The sequence below is a fragment of the Vespa velutina genome, chromosome 17 (assembly GCF_912470025.1).
Source record: "Vespa velutina chromosome 17, iVesVel2.1, whole genome shotgun sequence".
Classification (NCBI taxonomy): domain Eukaryota; kingdom Metazoa; phylum Arthropoda; class Insecta; order Hymenoptera; family Vespidae; genus Vespa; species Vespa velutina.
In genome coordinates this window covers 1,547,248-1,570,394 of record NC_062204.1, presented here as the reverse complement: position 1 = coordinate 1,570,394, position 23,147 = coordinate 1,547,248, and the positions used below count along the sequence as shown (strand labels likewise).

Genomic DNA, 23,147 nt, shown 5'->3' with positions numbered 1-23,147 from the left:
AGAGTAGAATCATCGTTTTCTAACACTCGTGTGGGTGTTCGGACGCGATTTAAGGTCCTACCGTGGACTTCGTTTGATTTTTTCGATATTTCGAGGGGGGTACTTCGCGAACTTCGGCTTAACAGTAGAATCTACGTAATTATAACACACACGTGAGTGTCGCGACGCGATTAGTATTTCTAAGGAGTGCGCTTTGTTTGTTCGAAATTCGGAAAGCACGAAGTCGGATGTGCTTAATAATCCGTTATGTCTGAAGCGGACGGTGCAAATGGTGGAGCTATCTGTAAGAGGTGTGCTGTAGCTAAGCTACGCATACCCTGTTAGTTAAGAAGCCAATGCATTGAAGCGGAAAGGTATCACGGATCGGTATCGCGGCACGCGGATTTTAGAGTAGAGTCACCGTTAGTCCGTGGGTCTCCACATGCAGCAACTTCCACGTAGTGAGACCTGGGTCGGTAGTACTTGCGATGTATTGAAATCTAATGGTAAATTGCGCAACGTAAGTACTATCGGGCGAATAGCTGCATATTTCAATGTATTTCGAAATTCCTTCATTCGAATTCTGATTAAATACTAAAGTACTAACACTTTACATCGTCAATAATACTTTAACGGGTAAATAGAAAAGATATAGTTCAATTCAAAAGTAATTTCTTTACATCCCAAATTTATATACTAATTATCGGATATATCAATTATATTTATTATTCTTTATGCTTTTACAATAAAATACATACCGTTATAATATCGCTGCAAGACACACGCAAGAGACTGAAAATTGTGATTTCAGTCAGCTAAACTACTTACTCTATCTTACACGAAACCAATAGATATTCACGCTCGGGAGGTGTATATCAACATAAACTTATACACCGATATGATAAAAGTATGACGAGGAACAATATTTCTCGTTTGCTTTTGTAGTTCATATTTTATCTATACCTGGCGCTGAAGTTACACACTATTCGAGCGAAAGATGGTGAACGAACAGCCTTAATAATAGGAACAGTATGAAGTTCATCGAATTAAAAAAAGAGAGCGAATAATATAAGTGCTGGCATCTAGCGACCATCGCTGTAATTAAACTGGCATAGGAGAACTCGATCGCATGAGAAGAAACTATGTTATATATGGCCGCCAATGTATCATACCTGACAGTTTCCACGATTTTTGTTTATTAATTCTGTTTATTGATATATGTCATGTTTCAAAAATTATAATATATTATAATCCTATTGTAAATAAAGTTTTGATATATAAATCTCAGATTATTCACTTAAAGTTAAATTGTTTAAAAATTGAAGTGCGTTTGAACAGTTGTAAAGTGTCATTTTACAATAACGTAATGTCACGTACAGGAACAAAACTTGAAGCTAAGAAAGTTGTAAGTATATGTTATTGAACGTTAACCTTTTATTTATTAAATAATATATATTTAGAATTCTTCAAATTGATACTATCTTTCAAAATTACGTTAGATAAATTTATAGAGACGTAAGAAGTCAATGAGAATTCTTTCCTTTTCATATGATATTTTTATCTTCCTTTATGACTTTAACATTATGAGAAACTTCCTTATTTTTATATTTCACAGAACTCTGAATTATTCACATTAACTTATGGAGCTCTCGTTGCCCAATTACTAAAAGATTACGAGAATGTAGAAGAAGTTAATAAACAATTAGATAGAATGGGATATAATATGGGAATTCGCTTGATAGAAGATTTTCTAGCACGTACTGGATCTGGGCGATGCTACGATTTCAGAGATACAGCTGAAAAAATTCAAACCGGATTTAAAATGTATCTTGGAATAACCCCAACGATTACAAATTGGAGTGCTGCTGGAGATGAATTTTCTTTATATTTTGAAACAAATCCATTAACTGAGTTCGTAGAATTACCAGATCATTGTTTAAATCTAAAATATTGTAATATATTGACAGGGATATTAAGAGGTGCGTGTGAAATGGTACAAATGGAGGTTGCATGTTGGTTTGTTCAAGATCAATTGAAAAATGATAATATAACTGAATTACGTGTTAAATTCATTAAAAGGTTAGAGGATGCAATACCTGCTGGTGAAGACTAAATCCGTATTAGCATTATTATAATATTATTATAAATAAACTTTATATCAAAATATTCTGTTATTGAATATCATTATGATTATATATTGATACATTACTCCAAATATACATATTTATGTGTATGTATATAAACAAATTTAAATCCATTAATATATGAATTATAAGTAAAATTAAAATATTAATATCTACAGTGCAAAGACCTTAATGCTCATTTGTGTTTATAGTAAACTTTATGTCAGTCTTGTCAGTTATCTAATAAAAAATAAAATTTAAACAAATCATATATATATATATATATATGTATATATATATATATAGGAAGTCATGTTTATCAAACCACATAACCTTAAAAATGAAAATTTCATACGAGCTACAATAGATCAATTTATAGATTTTTCAATCCATTATATTAGTGATAGATTTATAAATGTACGAAATATCTTTTGAATTAACAATTCTTTAAAATGATCGAAGTGAAGTGTAGACATTGCCGTAAAAATCTTTTTCAAAATGAAAGTTTTACATTGCTTACATCCCATAATGAAGATAAAAGTAATATCCAACATGCAGGATGTGGTGACAATTTTATTGAACATTTTTTATATATGTCCACGGAAAATTTGCCAACATGGATACAAGAAATAATAGATCAAGTAAAATCAATTTTTCTTATATATTTTTATATAAATTATTATAAAAAGCAATGATTAACAGTAGTGTATGTATATATATATATGTCATTTATAAGATTAATAAAGTGTATATATCTTTGTAGACATCCTGGACGAAAGGAAGATTAAATTGTCCATTTTGCAATAATCGATTAGGATCGTTTAATTTGATAATTGATACAAAATGTAATTGTGGTACATACATAGTACCTCCTATTAGATTAATTCAAAGCAAATTAGATATATTAAATTTGGAAATATCTAAGTAAGTAAAAAGTTTTTAAAATGAAAGAATGATTACAAAGAAAGGTGACGTTTAAATTAATAGTTGCAACATATGAGAATGAAATATCTTTATTGTATTATTGAAACAATAATGTTTTTTTCTGTAATCTTTGGAAAAATATATGTTTACATCATAGCGAGCAGAATGCATGTAAAAATAGAAAATAAGTTTATTATCATCATTGTATTTTTTAAATTATTAAATTATTATCTAGAATTCCTTATAATATTTATAAATCGGCATCTTATTATCATCATGCATTTTAAATAATTATATTTTCAACATATCATTTTATCTTTCTTATTTTTATATATTCTGAATAATTTAAGTATTTGCATTAATTACAGATGTTATTACATAATAGGACATTTTCTTAATTATTCTAATCTTTGTTATTGTAGTTATTATTTAATCGTTACATCAAGTGAAGTGATGCATTGCAATTCCCAAACTAACTAAGATAGGAAGATTGTAATATCAGTATTCTATTATCATAGTGTTCCAAAGTTGTATATAACAGAGAAATTATATACTTGCATTTGCAAGTGTATATATTTTATAGATACATGTATATATATATATATATATACACACACAACACTTATCAGCTACACCGTACATAATGAATAAATATATATAACATCTTTGCAGTCCTTAAAATTATAAATTGCTGTTAATGTTATAACTAAAATACTTCTATATGAAAGTGTTACAAATATTACTTTTATATTTTTATCATATAAATCAACAAAAATGTAAATATGATTCTAACTAATTTTATGAAAGAGATTACATATTCAAAGGACATTAAAGAATTGTAGGTCTTTTCTTTTTCTTTTCTTTTCCAAGAATTATTTTTTAAAATCTGTTCCAAATAAAAAAAATGTAATTTTTCATCAGAATATATTAATTTAACAAAAAATCATAACAAAAGATATAAGTATATTCTGTTGTCTCTTAAAGCATGTTAATAACAACCATAATGAAATTTAATAATTTTATATTATTATTCTGCTTTTTGATTAACTGAATTATAATTTTTGGATAAATAACAATTTTGCGATTTATAATTTGTCACATAACAATTTCACTACAGTAAAGTACTGACATTTTATAATGATCATATGTGAACAATTAAAAACTGCCTAATATAGATGAAAATATTCTTGAAAAATGTTTTAGTGGCAAAAATAACAATTTTTATAGTTTTATATAGAATGTAAAAAAAATATTTGTTGTTGAAAATAAATGAAAATAAAAATAATTTTTTGTACATAAATTATAAATCAATAAATGCGATAATTGTGACATAATAAGTAACTTACAAAAATTATTACAATTTGTGCTGCTCAGAGTAACAAAAGATCTAAATCAATAATTTTTCACATAAATTTTCTATAGATTTATAAAATTTAACATAACTTTACATAGAATAATAGAATTGTAACAAATTTAATAGAAGTACATTAAATACTACCAATATATTTGTGTTTGATTCTTGGCAGTATTCTTTTTAGGTATATTTTAACATTATTAAGTAAAATTCAAGTTTATATATAATGCAACATCAAATTACTTAATTTTCAATATTTAAACAATATCATATATAAATAACTGTATAGAGATCAATGCTAATAATGTAGGAAAATTCTAATAATATAAGGAGGAAGACTAATATTATAGCACAAAAAATGATTTCACAGTAGATATCATTTTACTATATCTTGAAAAATCATTGTAACTACCAATAGCTCCTATTGAAACTATATAGTATATTGTCTTTATTTCGCTGTAAATATGTTATAGTGTGCCTTTTAATGAAAAATCCAATATTTTATGCAATGTCAATTGCTATTCGTCTGTTGGTACACATTACAATGTATGTAACAAGATGTAGTATTTATTTACATACTTTAAGAGAATAACAACAGAATTATTGTATAATGTGTACAAATATATATCAAAGGCACATATGGTCCATACTAAGAATTCAAAGTATTTGGTCGAACAAAGCTGATTGACTTATAGTCTTCAAAATTACTTGTAACCAAATATAAAAAAAATAATCTAATGATGTCCTTCATATGTAATTAATATCAATAATTTCTATCAGATGAGATGGATTAAGTGTCAAAAAAACACGAAAGACACAATGAAGATATTAATTTTAGAATAACTTATGTCAAATAAAGAAATGTTTTGTACACATTGATACCTAGAGTGCTCTTTTCAGCAAGGTCTTTAATAACATCTGCTGAATTGTAAAATATTATACATGTATAAGATTTAGATGCTACAATTGGAACATTTCATCCTGTTGCTGTTGAAGTCTTTGTAATGACGTTTTTACTTTTCTTCCCTGGGTCATAACTACAGCAGTTGGAAAATTTTGCATATCACTAGAGGATGACAGCCTTAATTCTGATGAATGGGCTGATATATGTGTATTTGAAGGAAGTGAATCTTTAAACTTATTAGATGTTCTTCGTTGTTGCACATAAGTATCATTACCTTCATTACAGAATCTAAAACATAATAACCATTTAAATACCCATTTAAGATACAGATATATAAAGTATTTCAATGATAAAAAGCAACTTTTATATTACTATCATATCAACTTACTCACTACTTCCTTGAGCACGTTTAATTTCTTTTTTAACATTAGCTATACAAGTATCCATTTTTGCTAAAAAATCATCAGCTGAACTTTCATCATCTAATGGCGATATTACGGATGGACTAGATACCTACAAATTAATATAGTTTTAGTTAAATTATATATACAAGTTAGAAATAATATAACAAAGAGTTTTTAAATATTATATATACATATACACAGGTACATTTATATTAAATCATAATTATAAAATTTACTTACATTTTGAGTAGAATTACACTCTGAATCATTGTACACAGCACATTCAACAGACGAAGCTAATGGGCTGTCTGTGCTAACAGGTATAAGGAGATATTCTCGTAAAAATAAACTATCTGATGCCCACAGTCGATTAACTCTTCTTATTTGTTCTGTCTATAAATATTAAAGAATTGAATGAATTCATATTCACAACAATATTAATCAACATAAAACTTGGAAATACATACTGTAACGCCATACTTCAACGCAATTCCTTGAAGTGTATCCGTAGACACAACAATATGTTTTATTAAGCTCTCTGCTCTCATCATATGTTTAGCTGTACTTCCATACTTTCTTAATGTTTTCCCTGTATCAGCAATGCACCTCCGTTCCTCCATTTCTTTAGAGCCATTCCATTCCATTGTAAACTCTTTGAGTGAATGTATTAAACAATGAAGCAGACATAGTACTTCTTAGTATAATTGTAGGCGAAAAAATTTAGATCAGGTATCATAATGGCATAACCTATCTGGGTCATTGGTAAGTATATAGTGCATCTGTTTTAAACATTACATGAAATAAATAATCAGTTACAATAATTGAACATAAGATGATATTTAATTTCTGAATACTACTTAAGATAATCATAAATTATCTTAAATTTTTATACGTACTTGTATAACAAGCAAAAGGATGTAAAAGCAAATTTTATTATTGCATTCTTGATCGCACGTGATTTGTCATGAGAATATGTACTTAGTATACTTTACTCGAACAAATATTACGACACATTCACTTTACACTGCACGTCTATTTAGTTTCACTTTCTTTCTTTGCTAAATTTTAGTCAATGGAATCAAGTAACATGCGCAAGGGTCACTAATCGTGACCTTTTTATTTTTGATTAGCTTCTACGAATTAAATTACTTATACGTAGATCCAATACACTAACAAATAGTTATCTATTATTTTCAGATGATTTACAGTTTTGAAGTTTTACGAAAGTCACGACGATTTCTACTTTATCTGTAGAGTTATACGTGTTTGTCTCTAAGAAGTAACTTATTTAGCCAATCGCAGACGAAGATCATTTTCAATTATAACAAAAGGTATATATATATTCTCTTCAATATTTATATATCTCTTGAAACTTATTCTTCTTTCTTTAAGTGTTCAGATGTTTTTCGAATGTTCTTTTTTTTTTTATGTATTTTTAGAATATTAAAGGCTACTTTGATTAAGTTCGATTAACATTTTTAATCAACAATTAACTCGACCAGCAGTGTGGCTAACAGTAAAACTTTTAGCTATATGTCGTTCTTAACCTATATTTTCGTGATATCGATAATTATTTAAAAGTTTTCTACATAATATAGAAATACATATATGTATTCTCTTAGATTATTTTAATTAATATTCTATTTGTTCCATACTATGAATACAATTTGTAAATAGTTATTGATATCATGAAAATATAGGTTAAGAAAGATATATAGTTAAGAATTTTACTGTTTGCTACACTGCTGATCGAGTTATCATACACAAACAATATGTATCGATTAAGTCGCAAATCAAGTTCGAAATTGAACGAATGTGTGAATGAAGCTTAATATTTCAACTTGAAATGTACTTTGATTTCTACAAGATTGTAAGATAAATAGTATTCGTTAATTGTAACATAAAAAAAATATAATGATATGGAAAAAAGGGAGCAAGATATTATAGAATAAGTCATGATAAGAATATATTTGTTGGGCTTTTTTTTACTTCTTCTACTTTGTTTTTAACAATATCTTGCTACTTGGTTGTTATTGGGTTTCCTTATGTCAGTTTCTATTCGATGATGCCACGTTAAAGAAAGGACATGAACGTTTTGAGTATCTACGTCTACGAATGTTAAAATTAAATTTCATTGTAAAATCAAGTAAATTGCATTTTGTAGAAATCGAGCTGAGTTGGCATAACAATGATGGCGACGATTGATAGGCGGCAACAACAATCGGAAAGAAAAAAGTGGATTTATAGAATATTAACTGCGGTGTTTCTATTGCTTGTGTTTTTAAATTTACCGGCTATATGCCAAACACATGAATACGATGAATCACCCAGTTTTAAATATTCGAAAGAAGCCAATGAAGAATATTTGCAAAATCAGCACTCTGTGAAACATGATCACCATAAACATCAATCCAAGCAGGAACATATGCATACATATGGACAACAACAGAATGATCAATATCATCATCAAGAATCATCTCTTCCTACTAATGAACATAATGAGAAGCACAATGATCAATATCATCAAGAATCATCTTTTCCTACTAATGAACATAATAAGATAACGTTAAAAGCTATGGGTTCTACTTTGCTCATTTCTATAGCTCCTTTTTTTATATTACTTTTTGTACCGTTAGATAATACTAAGGAACGCGAACCATTATTAAAAATACTTTTGAGCTTTGCATCAGGCGGTCTACTCGGAGATGCTTTCCTTCATCTTATTCCTCATGCATTAGTTCCTCATTCACATGAATCTTCGCATTCTCATTCTCATGACCATTCTCATGACCATTCTCATGATCACGAACATGAGGAAACTGATCACAAACATGATATGTCTGTCGGTTTATGCGTTTTATTAGGAATTATTGTATTTTTAATTGTTGAGAAAGCTGTACGTATGATAAAAGGTAATCATGGACATTCTCATACTCTTAATGTCACTGAAAAAGAATCTGATAAGAAAAAAGCTGTTTCTACGACAAAGAAGACTAAAGACAAGTCACTTGTTAATAATAAATCTACATCCGTTGAAAAGGATTCAGAACCCATGAATGATATAAAAATTGCAGGCTACCTCAATTTAGTTGCAGATTTTTTACATAATTTTACTGACGGCCTAGCTATAGGAGCCAGCTATTTAGCAGGAAACACTATTGGCTATGTAACAACATTTACTATTTTATTACATGAAGTACCTCATGAAATAGGTGACTTTGCCATTTTGGTACAAAGTGGTTGTAGTAAGAAAAAGGTATGCATATGTGAAAACTATTCCTTATGTATGTATATTTATAAGAATTTTTATTGCAGGCTATGTTACTGCAGTTAACTACTGCGATAGGTGCTTTGTTAGGGACTTATGTGTCCTTATTAGTAGAAGGAATGGGTAAATTATAAAATTTTCCTCTCAAAGAAAATAATCCATGTTCATGTGATACTTCACTCATGATATTAATAATATTAATATTTTAGGAGATCTTGCAACAATGTGGATTCTTCCATTCACAGCTGGAGGATTTATCTATATTGCTACTGTCTCTGTGATACCAGAATTATTAATTGACACTAAGTTTTGGCAATCCGTTAAAGAAATTATTGCACTTCTATTTGGAGTATATATGATGGTACTTATAACAGAATATGAATAGAGATATATTTTACATAATGTGGCCTTTTTAATAATACATTTCTTTATTATTATTGTTATTATATATTTTGTAATAATCCATAAATTAACAAAAACGTGACATAAAATTGTGTTATCATGAAATTTATGATTTATTAGCAATAATGCCGATTCTATAAATTTAATTTTATAAAAAAAATTATATATCAAATTGTACATTATACATTCTATTATCCTGACTAACCAATGAGTTTTAGTGAAATTATGATATTTATAAATTATCATATAAATCAAGAAATTTTTATATAGTACCTTAACAATATCTAATAGGTCCAATACTTTAATATAATTGTACTTAATATATATAAGGTTTAATTTTGTGTTAAGCTTATTTTTAGATAAAATTCAATCTATTTATTACCTTTAGAGATGAAAAAATGATGAAATCCAGTTGTATTCTAAATTTAATATTATCCTTTTTATAAATTATTACTTTTCTTTAATTCCTTTTCTTTCATCAGTCTTCTATATTCCATTTGTTTCTCCATTTGTTTTCTCTTCCTCTCTTGACGAATTATTTCTTCTGTAGATACTATAATAATTACATTAAATATGAAAAAAAAAAAAAAAGTTTATTATTTGTAACATAAGAAAAGTAATATCATTTATTTTATCTTTATTCTTACATTTTTTATTGTTCATATCCTCTTGATCTGTAAAAATATTTGGTTTTGAAATTAACTGATTTTTCATACAATTTACATTATTACTTGAAGGTATGTTATTGACGTTTGTCTTGGAAACTTCTGGTTCTTGGCACAATACATTACTTGTATTTTCAAGTACTGCCTCTAAATAAATTTAATCAATATAATATATTTTCCTAAAATAGAAGTTTTTTAAAAGGTGAATAAATGATTGATTACCTTCTTTTTCTTTTTCTTTTGTTTCATTTATATCATGGTTTACTGAAGAAGACAACTTCTTTTTAGGAAGAGTAAGAGAATTAGATAGTTCCTTCGCAAGTTCCTCAGCTTCTGTCTTTATTTTACCACCAAAACTACATAAGACTTTAACTAATGCATCATTGTAAGAAGCCTAAAAATATAATACAAGCAGTATGAAGTGTATTATATTTACATATGTGCATTTCTACTTACAAGTCTAGCACAATGTATAGCTTCACCTTTCACTGATCCTTTCTTAACACTATATCCCATATCTTCACGAAAAATTCCTGAATGTAATTGTACTTTTACTAATGTACAGCATCCAACAACATAAATATCCCAGGCAGAGTCAACAAAATCTGCAAATAATATAGAATAAATATTTTAATCTTGTTCTTCTATTTAATAAATTTCATTGAAAACAAGAATTATAGATATATTATTCCAATAAATACCTAATGTTTGATTAGTAATAGAATAACTCCACTTTTCTTCTCCAAATATTTGATTTGCCAATGACAATAATGCATTGTTTACACGTATTATTTTTTGTTGTTGTACAACTAATGGTAAACTTTCTTTCGTTTGATATTGTTCTATGGTTTTATGATTTTGTTTTGTATTTGGCTGAAAATAGATAAAAATTTTAAATATATTAATTTCTTCAAAATTAATTTAACACTCCCACTGACATATCAATATTTAATAATAAATATACAATAACTACTTACAATTTTAATGCATGATGGATAATCATTTATATTTGTTGACATTTTTTTTTTATGGAATGATATTTCAGATATTTCAAAATACAATGTTTTTTTGCTTAGATGGTAAGGAAGAAAAAGTTGTATATAGCGCGCCTCGCGGCAGTGAAGAGACTTGACGTTTGTATGATTTATGTCATGAAAGGTTAAGTTAGAATTCCTTAAATTTTTACAGCGTTTACGTTTTTATCTATATTTTCTTACACATTCAATTTATTAACGTGATATTTAATATAAAATTAATATGTTTGGGAATAAGAAACATAATTTACCACCTAGACCTAATTTTCCGAATCCTGAGCATATGTTAGAAGATCTTTCCAACGCATCGGCGGATGATGTTGCATTTAAAGTAGTGAATAAAGGTATTATTAAATAAAAATTAGAAAAATTATTGAAATATAAATAATTTTTGAAAGTATGTTTTTTTATTAAGTTTAAATAAATATTAAGAAAAAAAAAAATTTCAGATGAAATCGAAACAGAAAATTTATATATTTTGTCTAATGACGATAATTCCGAGGACATTTACAAAAAAGTAAAAATTTATTTGAACGTTAAAGAACAATTGAAACAATTGGGAACAATTTTAAAAAGAGAACAAGAACAATTACAAACGGATAACGAAGAAATAAGAGCACTTGCAGATAGCATCAGAAAACAGGCACAAGCTGCTCTTATAACGTGATATGTGTCCTCTATTAATAAAATAATTTATAGACTGCAAATATATTTTATTATCTATATCAAATGTAAACTAATTATTTAATTAAAAATTATTTTTATTAGAGCATCAAATTATATAAGCCATAATTTATTGTATACAGAAAAGTAAAATCTTTTACAATATAATATAGTTATAGACATTATAACTATGAATTGTAAAGAAACTTTGACTTATGAATAAGATGCGTCAAATATTGTGTATTTTATAATTCTACATATGAATGTAAATACATTTCGCTGCTAAATATTGTGCGATTATTGTAAATAAGGCACTATTTGTTCTTTTAATATGTATAAAAGACAATGATACGTAGTAATTAATTAAACTTTTAAATATTATTTGTATTCGTTTCGAATAGTCATAAATTATAAAATTTAATTTATATTATTTTTTATCATAGTAAACAATTTTTATAGAGCTATCGATTGTATTAGATAACATTTTATTTTGGAATTTTTGTTTTCCCTTATTGTATGTATAATAAATATTTATATACTGTTTCGTATATCTTCAGAATTTTTGTAAAATAATTTTCATTGTGTTTTATAGATTTGTATCTCTAGTAATTATTGTTTATTACATGCGACACTTCAATATGTATCCTTGTGATATTATAAACTGCTAATAGTTCTATCATTTTCCTATATTGAAATATGAAAATTTATTTTAAAGTGCTTTTGATCAATGTCCTCCTTATTGTCTTTCTACTAAATCATTGAATATATTCATTTTATAAATATTTTCAAATTGTGTTCTTATTAAATATCATGATAATTCTGTTGGGTGCTTATACCTTACTTAGGTATATCAATTGGAATGTATATATAAAAATGGAATAATTAGCATAAAAAGTGATAAAAAAAATCAGTGAGTTGGTAATACATCAAATCGAACCATAGGATCATTGAGATAAGCACACCATGTGAAACCAGGTGGATATCCTGAAAAAGTCATGCATACTTTGTATTAGTTTGATACACTGTATATAATATCATGTAAGTTATATTAAATGTTCAAATGGATTAAACATTAATAAACTATTATTTGTTACTAATATTAATAGAGTTATCAAAAGGTCTATTAAGATTTGCTTTATTTATTTTAAAGCTAAAAAAAAAGTTAAAAACATTCATAAAGTTACTGCATAAACTATTACTTAAGATTATTTAATGTAACTGATAATTTTGTATGTAATATATATACAGGTAATTAGCACTAAAAATACATATACAATACTTACGTAATACCATACATTTAATAGTTTTTATAAAGTTTTGATTCAATGACGAGATATAGCAGGAAGTTCCACCACCTTTTGTCCAGCTGCATGCGGTAATTAATTATATGTTAATTACATAATAAGATTGTTTCTTTTCTTTTTAGAAAAATTAATTCAGTAAGCAAAAATAAATATAAATAAACATGTTTAAAGAGCAATAAAATAGCATAGATAAATATTAGTCATTTAAAAGATGTAGGCTGTGTTAAAAATGAAATTTAGCACTTATTTAAACATTCAATATAATAATATATTTTTTTTCTATATAGGAATACAATAGCATAGAAGAAGAAATACACACGCGTATATTTTTCAAGTATAAAACACGCGCACGCAAAATGTTATAAATATATAACGTTTCGAATTAGGAAATGATTTTTTGCTCTTACGTAACAAAATATTTCTTTTTTGTGCTTTCTCATATATGGCGTAGTTGAAAATACATACCCACATATGTATATGTGTGTTTTCAGTTTTAAGTACTTGAACCTTAGAGAAATATATATATGTATATTTCTTCATGATTTAAATAAACGATTTGTTCTCAAAGAAAAACATTCATGTTACGTTGTGCCATTATAATTAATAATAAAAATCAATTATCCAACTGAGAGCATCGTATGTATATAAAGATACGATGAATTATGCAATAGAACAAACTATATATATGCTATTTTTTATTTTTAGAGATGTAGAAAAACATAGAAATAAAAGAAATATATAAAAATATGCATCTTTCTTCTATCCATGCCTGATGGTAACATATGTGTAGCTTGACTCGGTTGCAATGCTCATCGTACGTACACACGAAAGTCGCACGCACGCACGCACAGACACAAATAACAATTTTTATAACAATGTGTAAAAATGATTTATATATATCCTATTGTATAAAAATTAAACAATTCTGTTTAAAATTCAATTTTATGAAATTCAATATAGATATTATCTATAACTGTTTTATAGATTTTTTCATATGTATAATTATGATCTTATATTAATCAATAATTTTCACTTTTAGGACGGAAACAATAAACATAAATTTTAATCTTTGTTTATATATTGAAATATACTTAAGTAAATTTTATAATTTTAATCTACTATTCTCATAGTTCATATCGATATAGATAAAACTTAATGTTCTTAAGCTTATTCGGGAATGATTTGGCTATAATTTTCCCTTAAAAAGAACATGAGTTTACTTAATCATTATAGATATTTTATATTACAATATTCTCTTTTATTTTTCGTTAAATAATTCAATTTAACGTAAATAATGTGCTTGTATATTTATGAAATTCTAAATCAATTTAACTTTTTGATTTCAATATTGTAACAAAGAGTAATTAAAAGTATATATTAAAGAAAATTAAAATAAAACAATTTTTTTTAATTAAAAATAGCGAATGAATACTATTATATATATATATATTTAAAAATAATAAGGTAAAATCAAATTAAAATTCTGCACGAAAATCAGTCTTAGACAAAATGTAAAATATCTCTTTATATAAAATTCTTGTAACTTCTTAAATATTTACCATCATTGAATGATCAATATGTTATTATCGTAATAAACATTAAAATATATGAGTTAACATATACTTATACAATATATTAATATGGCAAATACTATAATGGCTTATAATTTTTGCTAATATATTTATGAAACAACAAATTATATGTAATGAATACATATATATTTGTAGTAAGAGACAAGAGCAAGTACATTATCAATAAGTAAATAAAACATTTTTGTTCAATAAATAACAGGAAACTAATTTAATAACTACAAAAAAGACAATTTTTTAAAACAAAATGTTTAAAAAATATCAAATCTAAATAATATTTTAGTATATTGATCTTTTATGTGAGTAAATGATATAAAAATATTTTAATTTTTAATATATTTTGCTTTATGTGTTATTGAACACATTATAGCCATTAAGAATTCAAGCATATAATCCTTAATGATTATTGATAATAAATGGCAATTATATATCGTACTATATTATTCTATGATGATAAATTTATTATGTGATATGAGATATCTTATTATTATTAATAAGAAAAATATATAGCGAAAGTAATATAGATTGGATTATAACTGATAGAGAAATAACACTTTGAAAGATCAATTTAATGCACTTGATAAAATATAGCTTTAAGTATTTTTCTTCAGGTGCATTATGACATTTTTAATATCTATTGCGGTGATTACCTAAAATTAAGATCTGGTATAAAAAAAAACCTTGATAACGTTAACTTGCCTCTAGGTTTGTATTTTAGATGATCCTCAATGAATTGACAAGGACAACGGGCGGAGACGCAGTGACGTGGTGGTACAGAAAGGCCTGTGATGCTTCTATTACGATCCTGTGAGTCTATAACCAAATCAAGTCTGCGACGCACAAAGTGACGTGCCCATCGAGAAGCATACCTCAGCAACAGCAACTCCGCCCGTTCCTGCCAACACATACTATCATCATTCAGTATTCAGATCGGCATTTGATTTATTGACATAATAATCTTCAGTTTATATCCTAAAAAGTACTTTTTTTTCAAACATGGCAGAGTTATACTTCTTTGTATAAAGTGTAAAACAATATAGGGGAAAACAAAAAATGCCATTTAATATAAATTAATTTTCATATTGCAACATGAAAATATAAAATGAAAAATAAGTATTCATTCGCTATTTTATAACTCAAATATTTTAAATCATTTATCTTTTTTCTGAAAAAAAAAGAACAAAAATAATAATGATGAAAAAATTCTTATTTGATTAATTAATTAATAATTTTTAGAGTAAAATGTATATCAACAACTTAATTTGTTAATTTGTTAAAAGAGTTAGTATACTTATATACTATATAAGTACTATGTAAAATTATACGGAATATTCGTACCATTTTATTTATTAAGTTCTTATTTTCTTCCAAATTTATAATCTTGGAAGTTATATCATACTAATTGTATTAACTTTTACTTGATTTTAACGTTTTCTTAATTAAAAATGTATTACCATTACCAAAATATATATTATATTAGTTATTATTAATTAGTTATGAATTGTTTTAAGGTAACACAAATTGCATTGTTCATTGTTTGTATACAAATAGCATATTATACCTCAAATGTAATCGTATAAGTATAATTACTTTTTATGACAATATTTTTTCATTCTCCATATAGAAATAGTAAAACTGTTATGTTTGTAAAAAATATCAAATCCTAACTGCTATAGTTGTCTACAAGACATAAATCTAGATATTTAAGAATGATTTAAATACCAAAAAAATTATTTAAAAATAAACTACCTGCATAATATCTGTTTTATAATATGTTATGATACTATTTTACTGCACATGTACAGAGGTCGTAAGAGTTATTATTTTGATATCATCGTCAATACAAATGAAGAGCTAAATAAAAACAAAACGTAGATTTTATAAAAAATCTATGATAAAGTAATGTATAATTCAGAATAATGAATGAAATTCTTATTTGTAATATAAATTAAAAAATGTCTTTGTAATGCAGGTAAACATATATGTATATATGTGTGCACGTATATAGATATATATATATATACGTGCACACGCTCTACTGTGCATTTAACTTTATAACTTTATAAATTCTTATAATAACTATTGTGCATAAGTACATGTGCATAAGTTTATTATCCTCATATGCCCCTATCCCTTAAAAAACTACTCCATCTAGGACAAAAATCTCTGCCCTGTATACGTGGCTTGTTACGCAACCATTCTTCAACATATTGACATGGACACAAAGCAGATGCAATATGACGTGGGGAAGAAGGATTTCCATCTTCATCGACCGTCCAATCCAGACGTCGACGTAAATAATCCTTTGCCCAACGTTGCACGTAACGGCATAATACTTGTTCACTTTTACCCTAGTATTTTATTTTAATTTATAGTACTACACATATAATATTGAAAACTATTAAATCAATATTTGTGTGTGAAGAAATTAACTCATCAAATTTATATTTTAACTCTATCATAGTTTAATAATTATTTTTGAAATTCAAGAGTATTTATAAAATAAGAAAATGTATAATTTACCTGTTTCCGGGAAATTCGAGTTGTTGTACTGCCTTGTATTACAATATCACTATCATCAATATCCATTCGTTGCTGTAACTCTCTTTTACGCTGTGTATCATTTTCGTTACTTCTAATTGTTCTTCCTTCACATTCTTCACGTTCTATCACCTCTTGGAGTTTTTTCTAATAAAATTATTTTTCTATTACTGCTAGCAAATATATATATAAACATATCTATAACAGTTATTACTTATAATAATAATGAAAGACACTTACTATGCAGTCTGTAGTATCAAAATATATGAAACAGAGATTAACTTTATGGCAGGATATTTTTCCTCTGTCATCCAATCCAAGTAATATCTTATGTCGTAATAAATGCTTATTAACTTGTGCCATACACTTTTCCAGATTATGATTCAATTTTATTTTAATAAACATGCAAAAAAAGATTGCAGCTGCATTCAGGACTAGCCACATGACGCCAAGCCCAAACAATGTAAGGCCAGTTACTCCAGAAAAGAGCAAACCAAGCAATACGACAAATGCAGTAAATATCCAAAGGACAAGTATTCTTTTATAGCATACATTATACATATTGAAACGTACATCGTTTACAAGCAATTCCATTATATGCACATAGTCCTCGACAGTAAGCTGCAGTATATATGTGTACATATATATCAATTTGTTTTTCGATATTTTTTATCGTATAACAGTAATTTAAAAAAGAAGTTACTATAATATTTACCGTTAATCCTTGTGCCATTAATTCCTCTGGAACTAATTCTGGTCTAAATTTAGCTGGAGTTATCCAAGGCCATCTGGTATTAACTGGTAAAAGTGTAACAATAGTATCACCATTTGCAAATCCTTGTCTAATGTTTCCAATGGGTGTACTTATAACATTACTAGGATTATTCCTGCCATTAGATACATCTCGCAAATCCACTGTTTTTAAAGAAGCACTTTTTGGATCTGTAGTTTTAATATCGGACGGAACATTAAGATCTGTACTCTCAGAGACAATGGATCGACTTAATCCTGATCTATCTAAATTAATTTGGACGGATTCTGTTGCTATCACAGCACCACTATATTCATTATTTGTTTTATTTATCACTTCTAAATTTTCAACCGTTTTTCCAATCTTATCAACATTTATTGTAACAGATTCTGGCTTTATCACTGCTGGAGTATTTTTTTGCACTTTATTTACATATTTTGATTCATCTTTAGACACTGTTTCGCATGGTTCTACTTCTTCTTCAAATTGGACCCAGTTTTTTGTTTTGGAAGTGATATCAGAAGGACTGGCTTCTGATACATGATCAGTTGTATCTTGGGAACTCATGTTTATAATAAAAGTAATTGGATTTAATTAAAATAATACTTGTGTCATCCAACTTTTTATTTATCTTATTTTTAGAATTATTAGTATATTTCCCAGGTTTTTGACAATATAGGACTCTTCTTCTAATCTGTAAGTAGACAATTAAAGAATGAAATAATATCATAAAATTTTGATAAATAATGGACAATAAAAACATAGTTTTCATCTTTCAACGTCAACTTGATAAATCTTAACGCAAATAAGCTAATGATTAATAGGTAAATAAAAAATCGTTAATTAACGTACGTTTTATCAAAAAATTATTTTACTACGCAATAATGCGTGACTGGATAATAAACGTTAAAGAATAAGACGAGCCTTAATACATTGTTAAAATATATTCGTCATTATACAAATTAAAAAAAAAAAAATAGAGGGAAAAAATTTTTAAATATTAAAAAAAAAAAAGCAAACAAACATACATGAAGAAAAAAAAGCACTAATTTTAAGCTAGTACAAATTGACATATGTTCATAATATGAACATTTAAAAAAAAATTAACGACCACAATGATTATTTCTCAATTATAAAACTAATGATATATTAGGCATATATCTATATACATATTATTAACATTTAAATGTTAAAAATAAAATATGAACCGAAATGAAAGAAAACTGGTACATTTTTCGAGACATTTGTGTGTTTGCCTATATGGAAATTCCTTCTACACTTTTTTTTTTCCTTTCTTTCCATTTATACAAATCCTTGGTAATAATAATTCTACGATTTTTCTTCGAATAATATTACAATTGTGAATTACAGGATTATTTTTTGAAACGTACCTGCTGCGATACAACCTGTCTCATGACCGCGAGGTGAAAAAGTACGTAATGTACGACATCAAGGTATATGACATGGAGGATGAGGTGAGGCTAGGGAGGGGAATAAATAAAGGACACAATACGTAAGCATACGGCCCCACGCTCCCCACTCCATCCCTTCACAGTCATGTTTCCAATGATATGCATATCTTTCTTTTTCACTCTTTCTCTCTCTCTCTCTCTCTCTTTTTTCCTTCTCTGTCTCTCTCTCTCTCTCTCTCTCTCTCTCTCTCTCTCTCTCTCTCTCTCTCTCTCTCCCCCGTTTTCCTCTATACAATTATTCTCCCATCAAACTAGACAACGACAATCAATTGTAATGCATACTAAATTACTTCTTTCCGACAGTATTCTTATAATATCTATCCTTTTTCTTTTTTATTATTCTTTTTGTTTAACTTCATGTTCTCATTCTTACATTATTTTTTTTATTTATATACAAATATAACGACAACGAAAGGTTTTAAATTATTTCAACGATATTTACATTCTTCAGATTAATCTTCATTCAAAAAAAAATTCTTGAACAGATCAATCCAATACAGTAATAATGATATTGCAATCGATCTAAGATAAGATTTTTTTCTATTGGTTAATTGATTATTATACAATTTTAAGTCTATTAATAAAAATATGATAACGATATGCATATATATGTATATTAATAACGATTTATTATTATTATTATTATTATTATTACTTTGATAAAAAAGAAATCTACGTCGATAAAAGATTCTTCTTTTGTGATAAGAACGATGTAAATATTATACGTTCTACTAAATTAAATCGCATAATCTTATTTATCTTGTTTGATTGTGTGATTCATAAAAAAAATTTTTGTAGATCGAAATTTAGATCAAATTTGCATATTTTTTTTTTATATAACCTAAAAATTATCTATTCTTATGAATATGAATCGGAATGTAGTGTTTGACAATGGTTGATTACTTTTAATCGATTAACATTTATTTTAGAGTAAAATGATAAAAAAGTAAGAAATCTTTTACGCATAATAGACATATAAAATTAATTCAAATAATAAACTAACAAAATATATTAATTTCTAAATATATATATGTATATATATATATATGTTTGTATATGTGTACTTGTTTATGTTTATATAATTTATTAGCAAAATTTATTTATTGATTTATTAAATTATAAATGAAGCAAGAAATTTCTATTTGTCCAATCTGAAATAAAGTATGTCCAAATAAACCAATACCGTGAGAGTAAATACAAATTCATACGCGCATGCGCAATACCTGTTGATCCGAATGTATACTGTATTATAATAACTGATAAGTACAATAATTATACGTCTTCGATTTCAAGTCAGTCAAATGATTCTTTAATAATGTGCAATATTCTAAATAATAAAATATTTTGTAGTAAATTAAAGACACAATTATAGAAGAATAATATAAATAATATTATTGCATAATTCATTAATTATAAAAAGTTATTAAATTTGCTAATAACATTGTTTTATTATTACTAATGATTTACGAATGTCAATATCATACTAATTTTATACAAATGGTTATTTAATAATAATAAAGAAAGCTAGGTGTTATTGATTATGACAAACGAAAATTACTTTTGAAATGTAAACAGATCTTATATAATTGCAATAATGAAAGAGTTTGTGTAAATGTTAGCAATGGCAATATATTATAGACAAATGATTCTTAATGCGTCGCGACTGGTGGGAAAGCATATAAAATTAAATAATAATTTAAGAACTAATATACCAATATTTACTTATAGTCTTCCTATTAAAAATTTCAAATATTTATATGAATCAAGGAATAGAAGTTATAATAACAATAATAAGAATGTTAACATAACTCATTATCATTTTCTTTTAAGTAGTCTATTTTTTGGTTTTTTTAAACTTAATGAAGAAGATGAAGAAATTTCAGAACTTATTATGACAATTAAACGCTCAATATTATCAATGCAGGTTAAATATAATAAAATAATGTATTGATACATATAACATCATCATATTATACTTTTAATAATATTTTTATTTTTCTTGTAGAGAAACGAATTTAAAAAGGCAGAACAAATGTTACATATTGCTTTGAGACAAGCTCAGGCTTTACAAAATCAGAATGCTATTACTTACATTTATGATTTGATGGCTAATGTTGCATTTGAGACTAAACAATTGAAAAAAGCAGAAACTCTATTTTTGTTGGTTTTGGAAAGATTATTATCCAATGGCGTGACACAAGATGATTTGAAAGTCATACATATTAGTTTAAAGTTAGCAAATATATATGAGCAAATAGGAGATATAGAGTAAGCATGTTCTTTTGATTTGACTAACATTTGAAAAATATTCAATTTTGTTACGGAACGAATAAAAAATTTTTACAGAAAAGCTGAGACTGGTTATAAATTTTGTTTGAAAAATGTACAAATTCATGTAGATAATAATCCTGAGGATGAAAATATATTAATATTATTGGCTATGACTTATGATTGGTATGCACAAATGCTTTTTTCTCAAGGAAAATATACAAATGCTCATGAATACTTTGAACAATCTTATAACTTGTGTATTAAAGTAAATGGTACAGAGCACGAGCAAACAGTGAATCTACTTAATTATTTAGGGACTGTAAGTTGCAAAATGGAAGAATATGATAAAGCAATTGAATATCTAACTACTGCTATACAAATAGGTAAATTATTGAACATATGAGCATGTGTAGGTTTACTTATTTTAATTAAAGGATTATAATATTAATTTAATTCTTCTAGGGAAATCATTGCCAGATATGGTTCATTTAGGTTCAGTTCATATTAATTTAGGAGATGTCTATTTAAAAAAAGGTTTATATTTTGAAGCAAAGAAAGCTTGCAATGAAGGTCGAAAAATAGCTAAAAATAGAGAGGATGAGAAATCTCTAATAGAAGCTAATAAATGTCTTGACGATATAAAGAAATTAATGTGATTATAATTAATATTATTTTAAAAGAAATCAATGTTATCTTATAAAAGTTATATAAAATTTGTACAAGGACAACGATGTAAATAATGAAAAATAGAAACAATTATTATGTTTATCCAAGAGAACTTTAATTCTATTAGTGTTAGATTAAATGTTCTATTCTATCTTTGTAACTATAATATTTATTAGACTTACTTTTAATCATTATATAATATAATCTAAAATGTGTGTGAAAGAAAGTAACGTTTGAATATCTTAATTATTCCACAATCAGAAAAATACAACAAAAGTTAAAGTAAAATATTTTTCTACTTTACAATTTTAATTTCTATAATTTGTATATATTTAAATACAATATGTCGCAAAGAAATTCTGTTAATTTCTCGTATAATATTTAAAAATATCTATATCTAATTAAATATTTGAGGTACAATTTTTAATCTAACAATTCTACAAATTTGTCAATATTACTTAATCTATCAATGTAGTTGAATAATATATAAAAGTACCTGAATACGCTTCGTACAATTAATTCTTCATTCTGTTTATTGCATGCAACTCGGGAGATACATAATTTATTTGTAAGGATTGCAAATGATAAAATGACGGAATGAAAAATTTCAATAAAAAATGTTAATTATAATACGTTACACAGAGGTCTATTTTTAAATACAATATATTACAGAGAAACACACAATTATAATTTATTGTTATTAATATTATATCTATCATATTATAGTTATCTTAAAAGTATTTCTATTATTATTATTATTATTATTATTATTATTATTATTATTATCAGTATCATATTAATATTATTATTACTATTATTATTAATATTATGAT

At 26.0% G+C, this 23,147-nt stretch overlaps 6 protein-coding genes across 11 annotated transcripts; 4 read left to right on the top strand and 2 right to left on the bottom strand.

The window, feature by feature from the left end:
- The first annotated feature begins 445 nt into the window (after window positions 1–445).
- LOC124955003 (trafficking protein particle complex subunit 3) lies at window positions 446–2,145 on the top strand. 2 transcript variants are annotated; one of them, XM_047508765.1, is made up of 3 exons: window positions 446–1,384; window positions 1,595–1,958; window positions 2,059–2,145. In XM_047508765.1, exons 1-3 carry the CDS (start codon window positions 1,109–1,111, stop codon window positions 2,061–2,063), a joined length of 645 nt encoding a protein of 214 aa, XP_047364721.1. In that variant the 5' UTR covers window positions 446–1,108; the 3' UTR covers window positions 2,064–2,145. The 2 variants fall into 2 exon arrangements, with proteins under 2 accessions (XP_047364721.1, XP_047364720.1); XM_047508764.1 differs by having other exon boundaries at window positions 449–1,384; window positions 1,595–2,145.
- A 954-nt stretch (window positions 2,146–3,099) lies between these two features.
- Window positions 3,100–7,205, bottom strand: LOC124955004 (lysM and putative peptidoglycan-binding domain-containing protein 2). The gene is made up of 5 exons (XM_047508766.1): window positions 6,585–7,205; window positions 6,156–6,467; window positions 5,929–6,081; window positions 5,673–5,797; window positions 3,100–5,572 (listed from the first exon to the last, which is right to left on the bottom strand). Exons 2-5 carry the CDS (start codon window positions 6,330–6,332, stop codon window positions 5,341–5,343), a joined length of 687 nt encoding a protein of 228 aa, XP_047364722.1. The 5' UTR covers window positions 6,333–6,467; window positions 6,585–7,205; the 3' UTR covers window positions 3,100–5,340.
- On the top strand, window positions 6,866–9,806 carry LOC124955001 (protein catecholamines up). 3 transcript variants are annotated; one of them, XM_047508761.1, is made up of 4 exons: window positions 6,866–7,019; window positions 7,853–8,944; window positions 9,004–9,079; window positions 9,166–9,806. In XM_047508761.1, exons 2-4 carry the CDS (start codon window positions 7,877–7,879, stop codon window positions 9,339–9,341), a joined length of 1,320 nt encoding a protein of 439 aa, XP_047364717.1. In that variant the 5' UTR covers window positions 6,866–7,019; window positions 7,853–7,876; the 3' UTR covers window positions 9,342–9,806. The 3 variants fall into 3 exon arrangements, with proteins under 3 accessions (XP_047364717.1, XP_047364718.1, XP_047364716.1); XM_047508762.1 differs by lacking the exon at window positions 6,866–7,019 and adding an exon at window positions 7,171–7,536; XM_047508760.1 differs by lacking the exon at window positions 6,866–7,019 and adding an exon at window positions 7,173–7,558.
- Window positions 9,768–19,527, bottom strand: LOC124955000 (transmembrane protein 268). Of its 3 annotated transcripts, XM_047508757.1 has the most exons (10): window positions 19,297–19,527; window positions 17,870–18,599; window positions 17,395–17,775; window positions 17,137–17,301; window positions 10,725–10,896; window positions 10,480–10,628; window positions 10,246–10,417; window positions 10,109–10,170; window positions 10,006–10,032; window positions 9,768–9,911 (listed from the first exon to the last, which is right to left on the bottom strand). In XM_047508757.1, exons 2-9 carry the CDS (start codon window positions 18,470–18,472, stop codon window positions 10,018–10,020), a joined length of 1,719 nt encoding a protein of 572 aa, XP_047364713.1. In that variant the 5' UTR covers window positions 18,473–18,599; window positions 19,297–19,527; the 3' UTR covers window positions 9,768–9,911; window positions 10,006–10,017. The 3 variants fall into 3 exon arrangements, with proteins under 3 accessions (XP_047364713.1, XP_047364712.1, XP_047364714.1); XM_047508756.1 differs by having other exon boundaries at window positions 10,006–10,170; window positions 19,297–19,526; XM_047508758.1 differs by lacking the exons at window positions 9,768–9,911; window positions 10,006–10,032; window positions 10,109–10,170; ... (1 more) ...; window positions 10,480–10,628; window positions 10,725–10,896 and adding exons at window positions 12,181–12,704; window positions 15,313–15,508 and having other exon boundaries at window positions 19,297–19,519.
- On the top strand, window positions 11,129–11,829 carry LOC124955005. Its single transcript, XM_047508767.1, has 2 exons — window positions 11,129–11,401; window positions 11,507–11,829. The coding sequence occupies exons 1-2, from the start codon at window positions 11,281–11,283 to the stop codon at window positions 11,722–11,724; spliced, it is 339 nt and encodes a 112-aa protein (XP_047364723.1). The 5' UTR covers window positions 11,129–11,280; the 3' UTR covers window positions 11,725–11,829.
- A 1,080-nt stretch (window positions 19,528–20,607) lies between the features above and the next one.
- On the top strand, window positions 20,608–22,995 carry LOC124955002 (tetratricopeptide repeat protein 19 homolog, mitochondrial). Its single transcript, XM_047508763.1, has 4 exons — window positions 20,608–21,301; window positions 21,383–21,645; window positions 21,724–22,031; window positions 22,111–22,995. Exons 1-4 carry the CDS (start codon window positions 20,990–20,992, stop codon window positions 22,302–22,304), a joined length of 1,077 nt encoding a protein of 358 aa, XP_047364719.1. The 5' UTR covers window positions 20,608–20,989; the 3' UTR covers window positions 22,305–22,995.
- Window positions 22,996–23,147: the final 152 nt, after the last annotated feature.